Genomic DNA, 12,321 nt, shown 5'->3' with positions numbered 1-12,321 from the left:
AAACGAACTAAATCTCGTTTCTAGCCGACAATATTTTTTCTCCGAACCTGAAGACGGCGCACTAACTTTTAGTGATTCACGCGGTCCATGTTACGTCAGTTAGGGGTTTTAAAGATTAGTTTTTCCATAGGGCTCAATAAGCCATGGAGAGTTTGGGGTTCTTGCGGGTCCAGTTGTTCATATCAGTGTTATTGTCATGTATGTTTACACTGTCCACTGGCAGTGAAATGAGTTTTGTAACGTGCGGGTCGGTGGTGAAGCTGCTCAATGTGAAACACAACGTCAGATTACACTCTCATGATGTCCGCTATGGATCTGGTGAGTGACTCATTCATAAACGCTATTATTCGTCTCTCATCTATGTGGAAGTGATTTAAATTTTGATGTAGAATATTATTTAACAACCGTCACTTATATTAATGTAATTATAGTTTGAAGTGCATTTTTAATGTTTAGTACATTTATAATTATGCCTTCAGAAAGCTAACAGTGTTGAAATTTGACATTAGAAAACTTACATTCAATGTCTGTTTCTTTCTCTTTCTCATGAAAACATAAACATAAGTTTGTAGATGTTCTGGGTGGTTTAAAAGCATACTCTAGTTGTGTCCAACTGACACACTATACAGTGTGTACTTATGCACTATCATGTTCTCAACTGTGTATATGGTAATAAGGTTATTTCATAATCCAACATCAGAGTCTGAGAGCCCTAGGCTACGCAATTAAAGCTAAGACAGTTGAATGGATGAACTGTCCAACATTCCTCACTTCATTTTTTTAGTGCATCATCAAAGTGCACTTCCTCTTTTTGGAATTTTCAGTGCGAACACATTCATACTACTAAATTCATACTACTAAACGGCATAGAATAGTGCATAAGTACACAAATAGGGATGCACCTTCTCTCTATGATCTGTTAATGTGATTATTTAATTCCAGGTAGTGGGCAGCAGTCAGTGACCGGTGTGACCGCAGTGGAGGACAGTAACAGTTACTGGAGTGTGCGGGGCACCAGTGACGCGGCATGTCATCGAGGGAATCCGGTACAGTGTGGACAGAACATTCGATTGACCCATGTGAACACGGGCCGCAATCTACACAGCCACTACTTTACTTCCCCGCTTTCTTCAAATCAGGTTTTAATATTTCATCTTTTTTATCACACAATGTAATGCAAAGGTGCTGTATGTAGAGTTTGATGTTACAACAGTGCAAGTTTACTTAAAAACTCTTCCCGTTTAGGAGGTCAGTGCCTTTGGCGAGAACGGCGAGGGTGACCATCTGGACGAGTGGACCGTTCTGTGTGCAGGCTCCGTGTGGCAGCGCGATGAGTCCGTTCGGTTCCGTCACACGGCCACTGACGCTCTGCTGTCTGTGACGGGCGAGCAGTACGGCAGGCCCATCCACGGCCAGAGAGAAGTGCACGGCATGATGATCAGCGGCTCGCACAGCTACTGGAGAACGATGGAGGGCATCTTCATGAAACCCAGTGAGACTGGATCCAGGGATTTCAGCAGTCCATTACACACTGAGTTTTAGAGAAATGCTTCATACAAGCTGACCTGTATTTACCAACTGGCCCAGAAAATGAACCTTGAGCTGTTCTGAAAAACAGTTTGATAAATTAAATTGTGCCTCATGCTCATTTTTAACACTTGAAGCATATCATTTTATTTTGCACAGCGTACACCACTGTTCAAAAGTTTGGGGTCAGTTTTTGTCCTTTAAGAAATCAATGCTGCTTTTTTTTTCAGTAAGGACACATTAAATTATAAGATTAATTCATCAAATAATCCTGAAAAAAAAATTTTCCACAAAAATACTAAGCAGCACAGCTATTTTCAACTGTTTCTTGTGCAGCAAATCAGCATATTAGAATGGTTTCTAAAGGATCATGTGACTGAAGGCTGGAGTAATGATGCTGAAAATTCAGTTTTCCAATCACAGGGACAATATGATGTCTTTTACTGTATTTTTTGATGTATAGCCTTTGAGCATAAGAGACTTTCAAAAACATAAATCTTACTGACCCCCTAAACTTTTGAAAGGTAGTGTATAATAAGGCAATCAGCAATTTTGGAAGGCAGAAAGAAGCCACATTTATCTTTTCAAACAAATGTTCAGAATTAATGCCACCATTTTACAGATTGCATAATTATAAGGCAAAATTTCATTCAGTGTTTTAACCAAGTTTTAACTTGCGTCATTAATGTTTTGTGCTCACTTTTGAGAATATTTAATGGCCGTTAATATATAAAAATCATGGCCATCTGTTTGCATCACAAAATTGTCCCACAACTGTTCTCAAAAAACAACAACAACCTATCAAATATAAATGAATTGCACACAGAACAAACTTGAACTGCTTGATGCTGACCTCGTAGTGAAAACACTACAGCAGCAGTGCTACATTATACTGCCACAGTATTAACATTAATCACATTGAGAAACTTGCAGTTATGTGGTGCTGTGTAATGATGTTTAAGGTTATTTTCCTAAAGGAAGCCATAAGTCACTTCTGATAAAAGCTCCTGTACAGCCATTAGTATCAAATTTGCACATTTGAATATTACCACTCTGGGAAAGCAAGTATCTTTCTCCTAATAAGGCAATTTCCTAAGTTTACATCAAGTAGATAACATCATTTTTTAAAGTGCCATCTAAAATCCTTAATTTCATTCTAATGTACATTTGAAACAAGTGCCTTTGTACTTTTTATTCATTTACCTTGATTACATATAGATGCTGTAAGATTTAAGTTACAATTTAAACAAATTGAGAATGTTAACTTGAGGTGATCTGTAAATGTTTTTTTGTTTGTTTGTTTACATGGTTGGGGTCACAGCTGTATATCTCCGAACACATTTTGAAGTATTCCTCATTAAACATACTCTAGAGTTTAATACCTCAGACTATCACATTCTACGTCAGACCTCGGAAAACAGTATTATTGTTCTTTTTTTTTTAATAAATATGTCTGTGCTTTGATGGTTGTTAGATTCTTTAAATTAAAGAAATCAAGACTGGCTTATTCAATCATGGTCCTTTTTGTATCATATGTAGATATGTACAGCTTGAGAAGAGAAGCGCATCATTTTTTAAAATTTATTATTTAATTCATTTATTTTAGTCTTATTTGTAGGAAATCCAATTGTGCCCCCTATTGGCCAACACAACAATAACAAAAAAATATGATGATGATAACAATAATTGGATGCAAAGATATGTTTATTGTCATGTTCAATAAATAATTTTCTTTTATTCATATTCTTTACATGTAATGATACCTTTTTGTTTAGAAACCATATTGCTGTAATCTGACTGTCAATCCACATCCTGCATGCAATATGTATATGTATTTGCATATTAATAATCCTTCTTTTGATATAATCCGTAAAAATACATACATATAAAATTTTATTTGGCATGCTTCAAATTCAGATGAAGTTAGGATCTGGATTGAGAGTAAATTAATTTAAAAATTCCATCAACCTTTGCAAGATTTAAAAAATAAATAAAATACCAATATAAAACATAAATATTATTAATCAACAAAATATAAAACAGTGTCAAATAAAACCTGGACCGATTTACATTTTCAAAATGTCCATAAACTAGTTTTTTGTATATTCTAACAACAAAATGGCAACAAGCAGAGCAATACACAGAATAATGTCAAGTAAAAATGACGCAGGACATTTTTAAACTTTAGTCCACCAATCTGCCATTGTGATAATTGAAAGAAATAGCAAATACTCTTATAACATAATAAAATAACAAGGTGCAACACTTTAAATTGATACAGTACCTGTCAATTCTTTAACGTTTAAAAAGAAGACACTTATGCTCATCAAGCTGCATTTATTTAATAAAAAAATAAAGTAAATACGATTTATTCCAGTAAAAATGATTTATTATTTATGTAATTTATTCCTGTGATGGCAAAGCTGAATTTTCGGCCACCATTTCTCCAGTCTTCAGTGTCACATGATCCTTCAGAAATCATTCAAATATGCTGATGTAGGGCTCAGGAAACATTTTTTTATTATTATCAATAAAACAATTTTTGCTGCTTATTATTTTTTTTGGGAATGGTGATAGTTTTTTCAGGAAAAGTTCAATGAACAGCATTTATTAAATTTATTAAAGCATTTATTAAATTGCATTTCATAACACTATGTCTTTACTGTCACTTCTGATCAATTTAATGCATCCTGGATGAATACAAGTTTTTTTTTTTTTTAATCTTACCACAAATGTTTGAATGGTGTCATTGTTTCCGTAAAAATGTTAAGCAGTTTTCAACATTGATAATAATAATAATAATGATAATAAGTGTTTATTGAGCAGGAAGTCAGTATATCAAAATGATTTTTGAAGATCATGTGACACTGAAGATTCAGAAGATTCAGCTTTGTCATAAATTACATTTTTAAATATATTAAAATAGAAAACAATTATTTTAAATGGTACAATTTTCTTTTACGATATTAGTTTTTACTGTGTTTTTGATTAAATAAATGCAGTCTTGGTGAGCAGAAAATACTTCTTTCGATTTAAAGGGGTGGTTGATTATGATTTCACTTTTCTAACTTTAGTTAGTGTGTAATGTTGCTGTTTGAGCATAAACAACATCTGCAAAGTTATGATGCTCAAAGTTCAAAGCAAAGGGAGATATTTGCTTTTACAGAAATTGTTTTTTAAGGACTACAAAAACTGGCTGGTAGACCACATTAAAAGGCTAAAAGTTTTTGAAATTTTCAGTGCATGTCTGTGTGAGGTAAAAGGACAGGAGCTCTTGAAGCTCCGCCCCCTGTGCCGGGAGCAGCAGCTCATTTGCATTTAAAGGGACAGACACAAAAACAGTTCGTTTTTGCTCACCCTCAAAAAGTGTCAATTTTAACATGCTATATAAAAATATCTGTGGGGTATTTTGAGCTAAAACTTCACATACACACTCTGGGGACATCAGAGACTTATTTTACATCTTGTGAAAAGGGCATTATACCACCCCTTTAAAAAATTTGTTTCCAAATTTTGACAGGTACTGTAGGGAATTTACACTGAATTACACTCCTGTTTCCAAATTATTTTTGGTAAAAGTTACTTTTTGTCACTTCACAATGCTAAAAGTAACTTTCTTTCTTTACCACTGTCCCATCACAAGGATTTCAAATCTTGAAGCCCACTAGATGGAGCCATTGATTCAAAAGCTTCCTCATTCCAAAGCAAATACTGACAGAATACAAAGCACCAGTCTTTAATCAAGCAAGCCGTTCTGTGAAATTCTGGAAAACTGACAGGAACTTTGTCCAGTAAACTGTTCCCAATAATCCGCTTTTCCTTTGCAGTGTATTTTGGCACAGAATGCTGGTACTGTTTCAGATCAATTTTGCTCACAAGAACGAAACAATGGGAGTTCAGATATTTAGAATGATGCTCTCCGCAAATGCCTATAAGCAGTACAGACCTTGAAAAAGCACTGCATTAGTGTTCTGAACATGCAAACATGACACAGTCAAACAGACGACTCTTTTGTGTGGCACTATATGCATAAATACACATGCAATATAGGAGGAGTGTGACAAACAGCTGTAAGTATACACAATAATAAGGAACACAGGGAAGGAGACTGATGTGCTCACACATTATAAATATAGACAAACAGGTATAGACAAATACTTATATTACACACATAGACTCTAACTGTAAAAGAAAAAGTGCTATTTTAGAGATTGACCAGTTTACTTCTGGTTGATTCAGAGCAATTTATGTTGCATTCACTGACTCTCTGAACCTGAGAGTGAATAAAAACTCAAAATGGACCAAAAAGTCCAACTGTGTAGCAGACACTTCCGCAGAAGTTCAGTGTCATATAGTTAAACCAGACAATATTATGCAAACATTGAGAAGACCTTGATACTATATCAAAGAGAGTATTATACTCTCTTCTTCCGTAGACACACAAAACGAGAGATTATATGAAATGAATGAAACAGACTTCTAAAAAGACAATTCTGTTTACACATAATGCACAAGGGCACCACATAATGGAGTAGTGTGGAATTTAATTAATCCCACATGCTTTGCAGAATATGAACCCTGTTAATGTACAGCCACAAAGCATAACTCATAATTTGTAACTCACATTATGAAGCAAACAATAAGAAATCAGGCTGCTTCTACTCACTCTAAGTACTATAAACTACCATTCAAAAGTTTGGGGTCCAAGATGTTTTTGAAAGAAGTCTCTTCTGTTCACCAAGTCTGCATTTATTTGTTCAGAAATAAAGTAAAACTGTTTTATTATATTTTAATATATTTTAGAATGTAATTTATTGCAGAATTTTCATCAGCCATTGCTCCAGTCTTCTTTAGTGTCACTGATCCTTCTTTCTAATTTGCTGATTCACGAAACATTTCCAATTATTATCAATGTTAAAAACAGTTGTGCTGCTTAATATTTTTGTGGAAATTGTGATAGATTTTTTTTCAGGATTCCTTGACAATAGAAAGGTCAACAGAACAGCATTTATTTGAAACAAAAATGTTTTGTAACAAATGTTTTTACTGTCACTTTTGATCATGGCGGTATGACTTGATTTCTGAAAAACGCTGTTGAAAGTGGATCGGACTGAGCAGTGAGCGCCACAACAAACTTGTAGCCAATCAGCAGTAGGGGGCGTGTCCACTCATGATGGGGAAGGAGAGAGAGTGAGCAAAAGGGAGATTTGAAGAAAGACTGTAGAAAGAGAGACGGCTGAGAGACAGAAAAGCTCACAGGAAAATAACTGGAAAAGGAAGGGTTATGATCAGGCAAGAGCTTTAGGACCCGCGTTAATATTAGAAAAACTTTCAAGCAATGGAGAGATGTAAGCGGGAAGGCCTGAAAACGGACGCCGAGGTTGCGTTGTTTCTGCTTCATAAGCGAGTAACATTTTTTTGGAGTGTCATTAGCCCCTTTATTGATCCTGGTAAATTACCGTAAAATTACCAGAATGACTTTACCGGTAAATTCACAAATAAGCTGTTCACACAAGCAACGGCGTTTTAGCAACGGCGTGTGAAGACTATTCACACACCAGCACCAAAATACCAGTAAATTCTGTGATGTCAGTCATCCGAAATGATATTTAAATGCTGCGCCCGCATGAAGAGAGGCACTTCAGTTTCACTATCTGTTCCATTTGACAACATTTTGACGTCTAAATGTAAAAGGCATATGGGATGATCAAACAGAATGCGCTGTTGCTCTTTAAGCACGAGACGCGCATAATAGTATCCAACTACAGAGCCACAAAGTATTCCAAAACAAAACTTATTGACCCCAAACTTTTTGAGCAGTTGTGTACGTCTTACTATTTTTTTATGCTGTTATCATTTAATTTGACCAAACTACATGTTTAGTTCAGCGACTGCTATCCAATTATAATTTCAAACTTTTCTTTCTTGTTTCTTTCTTTCATTACTCAAAATAAATATTTAGTTTTACTTGTTTAAAATGTCTCCTCTCCCCCTATCTCAATTATGCTAATGTAAAGCACTTTAAATTATCATTAGTTGCAATACAAATAAACTTGCCTCACCTTGGAAATAAGGTGTATAGTTATTTTGCATTTTTTATCCAATATAAAATGTCTTTAGTATTGACAGTCCAACCAAAGCAGGAGATGTTAAAAATCAGCTGGCTCATTCGTCATATCAGATTCATCAGATGCATTGTGGGATACAGTATTCCATGCAGGTTGTATCTTGCATATTTTGGTAATAGGGGTTTTCTTTGCATACTGTACACAGTATACTGCATACGGTAAAAGTTATAGTATGGTCGTATGCTATTCCGAAATACCCAACAGTCCCTTCAACAATAAACAATACCTTCAAAGATTTCCAGAAATGAGCTTCAACAAAGTAAGGCTCAAAACAAATCAGACAGTGCATTTGAGATGAACATGCACACACTCTTCATGCCAGACATCCTGCAGTGGCTCTGTTGGACAGGCTGCCAGTCACTCCTCATCGTTCCCATCTGACATAGCTTGAAATGAGATAAAGTAAAAAGTCGTCGCCTTTTACAGACACGGAATGAGATAAACACAGTGCAGAGGGACACTGGATGTTATTGCATTAAATGGTATTCAGTGAGGAGCCCTTGCATGTCCCTGTCAAGCTGCTGATGGAGGACATTCCTCACTGTTGTTTCACAGTCAGTCACAATCACAATCGACATAATAAATATAAAAGAAAAAACTCGCTTGGGATTCACATCCTCTGCACTGTGGGCTCCCCAACACTCTTCAAAACTAAAAGAAAGTGGAGTTTTTAATGCATGTTTCTCAAGCAGAGGTCAGATCAATGGGGGTTCACAGTGGGCGGGGCTACTCCATGCCATTCCGCAACATCTGATTGGCTGCGATGAGCATGACGCTGATGATGAAGGCCATTGCAAAAGCACAGATGAGGCTCTTGCGGACACACGTCTGACGATTCTTCTTTTTCGAATGCACTGATGGAGTAGAACAGAGCATATATGAAAGACACATAGAGGAGATGCTAGCGGTTACTGCTATGGAGCATTAGACATCAATGAGAAGAGATGACAGCACACAATGAGCATAAGCCATCCGAACAATAATCCAGCAGTGCTGTTGATCTCTGTGCATAATGAGGCTTTGAATATGCACAATAGTGAAACAAAACGAGTGGCTTCGCTGAGCTGCCTAACTGGACTCAACACACTAATGATCGCACACAAACACACACGCACAAATAGCATAACATATTCGGGTGGAACTGTTTAAGGGCACAGAGTGGGCCAATAAAGGATATATTTTAAAACAATGTGACAAACTAATTGGATTTTGAAGCATGAAATTGTTCTATTTTATTCACCTTTTTCTCGGCCCAGCAAATTCAATTCCATTCAGTTTGTGTTGTTATTCTGTGCTGCATATTGAGATTAAATATTGAACTGCTGAAACATAATTAGATACAAACCGTAAAATAATTTCCCTGTTTCTGAATTCCATTCATTCCGTTTACTTTTGTTGGCCGATGAAAACATCTGGTTCAATAATGTTTCAAAAGGGGGTGAAATTTACCTGTGAAGAATGGTTTGAATGTCTTACTGGTAGTAAAGAAAATATTAAAAACCTATAAGGCACTGATAGCACAGAACTCTCATCTCATTAAATAGGCAGTTTCTAGGCAAACACAGCAGCCTATAGATCTCAATAGTCTGGCTCCGGAAGTAAAAATCCATAAGGAAATGGATTTTTAATGATAACATATTATTCTTTGAAAACCTGCAATGAACTCTGAGATTGTGAAGCGATGATATATGCTCCTGCAGAAGCCAAAAGTCAATGTGGTTTCAGCTTCATTTAAAACAACAAGCTTCTAGTTGGATACACTAATCAGAGAAGTTGGTGTTACCATGACTAAATGACTAATCAATAATCAAGTCAATAATTTTATATTGTACTATCATTTTTTATCCAATTCATTCTGAATGTGTCGTAGGAGGAGTATTTCATTGCCTAATACATTAAGTATACAGTTTTGTACTTTAATTTGAGTATTTGATAAAGTTTCTATGTTGGCTTAAAATTCTTTATTGAAATGTCTGATTAGAAAAATAACCAAAAAAAAAAAATGCATCTAGGCTTCTGAAACCGGCCATTCACTGCTGCGCTCTACTGTCATGTGAAGGTGGAAATACAGTATTTTCATTGGCATTCATACAGATCTGAAGAGTACCATCAGAGTTTTAAGCAACACCTCATTGAAGCTTCGCAAAATTTCCAGTGTCTGTGAACAACTGTTGCATGATCCGTCAATTCATATGAAATTGTTCTCTTTGCTATTTACCTCCCTGATATTCGGCCTGGCAGTTTCCTGAGTTCTCCTTCAAGCTCTCTTCCTCTGTGACGATAATATTCTCGATGTCCTTCATGGTGAGATGGTCTCTGAAGGCGTGGAACAGGACGTGTTTGAGCTCCTCCAAGGACATCTGTTGCATGTCAAACTGCAGGGTGGAAACACAAGAGGCCTGTCGTCAAATCTCAGCACGTCTGGGTTGTCAATGCATCTCTGTGGGGCACTCAAATCCTAGAGTGATTTTTTATTGAGAATTTCCTTCAACAGAACGTTTAGAGAAGTGAAGCTAGTAGGAAGAGGGGAAAATGAGATGAGCTGTTCACTATCCAGAGACTATACGCTAATCAATTTACTTGCTCAATCAATCTTGTCCTTGCCCTATCTGATACACATTGAAAAGAAGCACAGCACACATAAAAATTGATCAGGACAATCTTTCTGCAAACTGAGACGTTATTCAACATTGATGTTGAAGTGTGTAACTTCTCAACATCTTTACTCATTCAACCAAAAAAAAACCTCAATAGAAACATACTTCAGCTAAAAAATGTTGTTTCAGACATCCAATTAGCGCAGCAGCTCTGTCCTCATTGAACTGCAATGCTTGTAGTGACAGCATTAAACTTGACCTCAAGCTGAAGAAAAAGAAAAGAAGAAAAAGAAGAGGCAAATCTGGGCTGGTTTAATAATTCAGAATCACTGAGAGACAGATTTGAACTTTTCCAATTTCCCAGCAAACTCCGTGTCAAGGGTTTTCTCAGAGACCTTGAATGAGCTTTGGTGGTGGGGGTGTTATCCTGTCTTGGCAGAGTCAATAAATTATTGAACTGTATGAGAAAATATGTCTTACATCTCTGAGAGTGCCCTTTTCCATGATTCCATCCACTCAAACACTTTTTTTCTGGACTCTTGAAATTGTAGTAGGGCATTCCAAAGTGTTTTCATTGATGCTGCTCAAGCATATAAAATGTGCATCACGTAAATGCAGTGATTACATAACCGCTTATAATTAACCAAACCAAAAAAAAAAAATTATGCACATTACTTACTACGGTTTCACTTTATTTTGATAGTCCACTTCATTCTACTAATTTTAAGTAACTTTTTTTCAACAACATGTCAATTAACTCTCATTAGAGTATTACTGGACTGTTAGGTTAGGGTTAGTAGAATAAGTAGACGTACCTGCAAAGTTACTTATAATCAGTAGAATATCTGTTGGGGGAACATCAAAATAAAGTTTTTGCAGAGATTAAAAAGACAGTCTACTAATACTCTAATGATGGTAATTGAGAAGCAGTTTAAAAGTTACTTCAACAGTGGTCCATGAGGGGCTGCCGCTTTATTTATTTATTTTTTTGTCATTAAAGTTACGTTGGTCATTTGCCGGGTTAAGCCTCCTTCTTCCCTGAGCCTTTAAACCTTGTTACATACTGTAATATAATTAAATTATATTTATTGTCATCAGAATACACAGCAACCTTTGAATTGACATTCAAGAAGCTTTTCGCCCTCAGATGATGTGGTTATGGCACCAGTAGTAACTGGACCATGCTAACCAGCCAAACCTTGACCCCTTGCAAACACACATGGTTTTTGTGCCCTTTAGAAGCTCCTTTGGATTCAGATGCAGGTTATCACTGAGGCCTGTCAGAGAATGTCACTTAAACAAAGCCATGCGTAAAGCCTCAATGAGACATTATCAGCTGGGATTGTCTCTTCTGAGGATCAAGATGACAGCACTGAGCGTGTATCTCTGTCATTCAGCTATTCACACCCACCCAGACATATACTCTCATGGGATCCCTTCTACTCCAAATTCAGTTATTTTCCAGCACTGTCTGTTCTCTCACTCTGAAAGAAAACAATATGAAAGAGACCTATTGATGTCTTGATGACATTTCATAGCATTCCTTGTATTTTACAAAAACAATTTTTCTCTTATTCTCTAAGAGTAAGCTACCCCGCTTTCCACTGCCTATAAGCAGCTAGGCCAAAAAAGATGGTGCAATAAAACAAGGGATTGAATCCTTGTTGTGCTAACAAGGGATGTTGATGTAGTACCTCAAGGATCAGTTATAATGTTCTAGCCCTTCAAATGACCAAAACCTGCATGGCATTAAGTGAGGCAATTTACTGCAAGTTGTTTCATAGGTGTTGAAGCTCTCTATAAACACAATTGCACTTACTTAGTGTCTGCTTGAAAACAAATATTATATATTATAAATATATATATATATTAAAATTAGGGCTGTCAAGCGATTAATCGCGATTAATCGCATCCAAAATAAAAGTTTGTGTTTACATAATATATGTGTGTGTATGGAGTATAATTATTTTCTATATATAAATACACACACATGCATATATATTTAAGAAAAATGTGTTATTTATATATAAAATATTTATATATAATATAAATTATATATAATATAAATA

At 35.9% G+C, this 12,321-nt stretch overlaps 2 protein-coding genes across 3 annotated transcripts in view; one reads left to right on the top strand and one right to left on the bottom strand.

Annotated features, from left to right (window-relative positions):
- Positions 1–70: 70 nt before the first annotated feature.
- Positions 71–3,269, top strand: sdf2 (stromal cell-derived factor 2). The gene is made up of 3 exons (XM_079847393.1): positions 71–318; positions 943–1,139; positions 1,246–3,269. Exons 1-3 carry the CDS (start codon positions 144–146, stop codon positions 1,540–1,542), a joined length of 669 nt encoding a protein of 222 aa, XP_079703519.1. The 5' UTR covers positions 71–143; the 3' UTR covers positions 1,543–3,269.
- Positions 3,270–7,076: 3,807 nt separating this feature from the next.
- caln2 (calneuron 2) overlaps positions 7,077–12,321 on the bottom strand; it is a 31,980-nt gene continuing 26,735 nt past the window's right edge. For both annotated transcript variants that reach the window (XM_079846974.1, XM_079846975.1), the window contains exons 5-6: positions 9,874–10,030; positions 7,077–8,509 (exon numbers count right to left, since the gene is read on the bottom strand). In XM_079846974.1, coding sequence (XP_079703100.1) covers positions 8,382–8,509; positions 9,874–10,030 — 285 coding nt within the window. In that variant the 3' untranslated portion in view covers positions 7,077–8,381. The remainder of the gene's footprint in view (positions 8,510–9,873; positions 10,031–12,321) is intronic.

This window comes from Squalius cephalus (assembly GCF_949319135.1).
Source record: "Squalius cephalus genome assembly, chromosome: 17".
Classification (NCBI taxonomy): domain Eukaryota; kingdom Metazoa; phylum Chordata; class Actinopteri; order Cypriniformes; family Leuciscidae; genus Squalius; species Squalius cephalus.
This window is presented reverse-complemented; position numbering and strand designations above follow the sequence as displayed.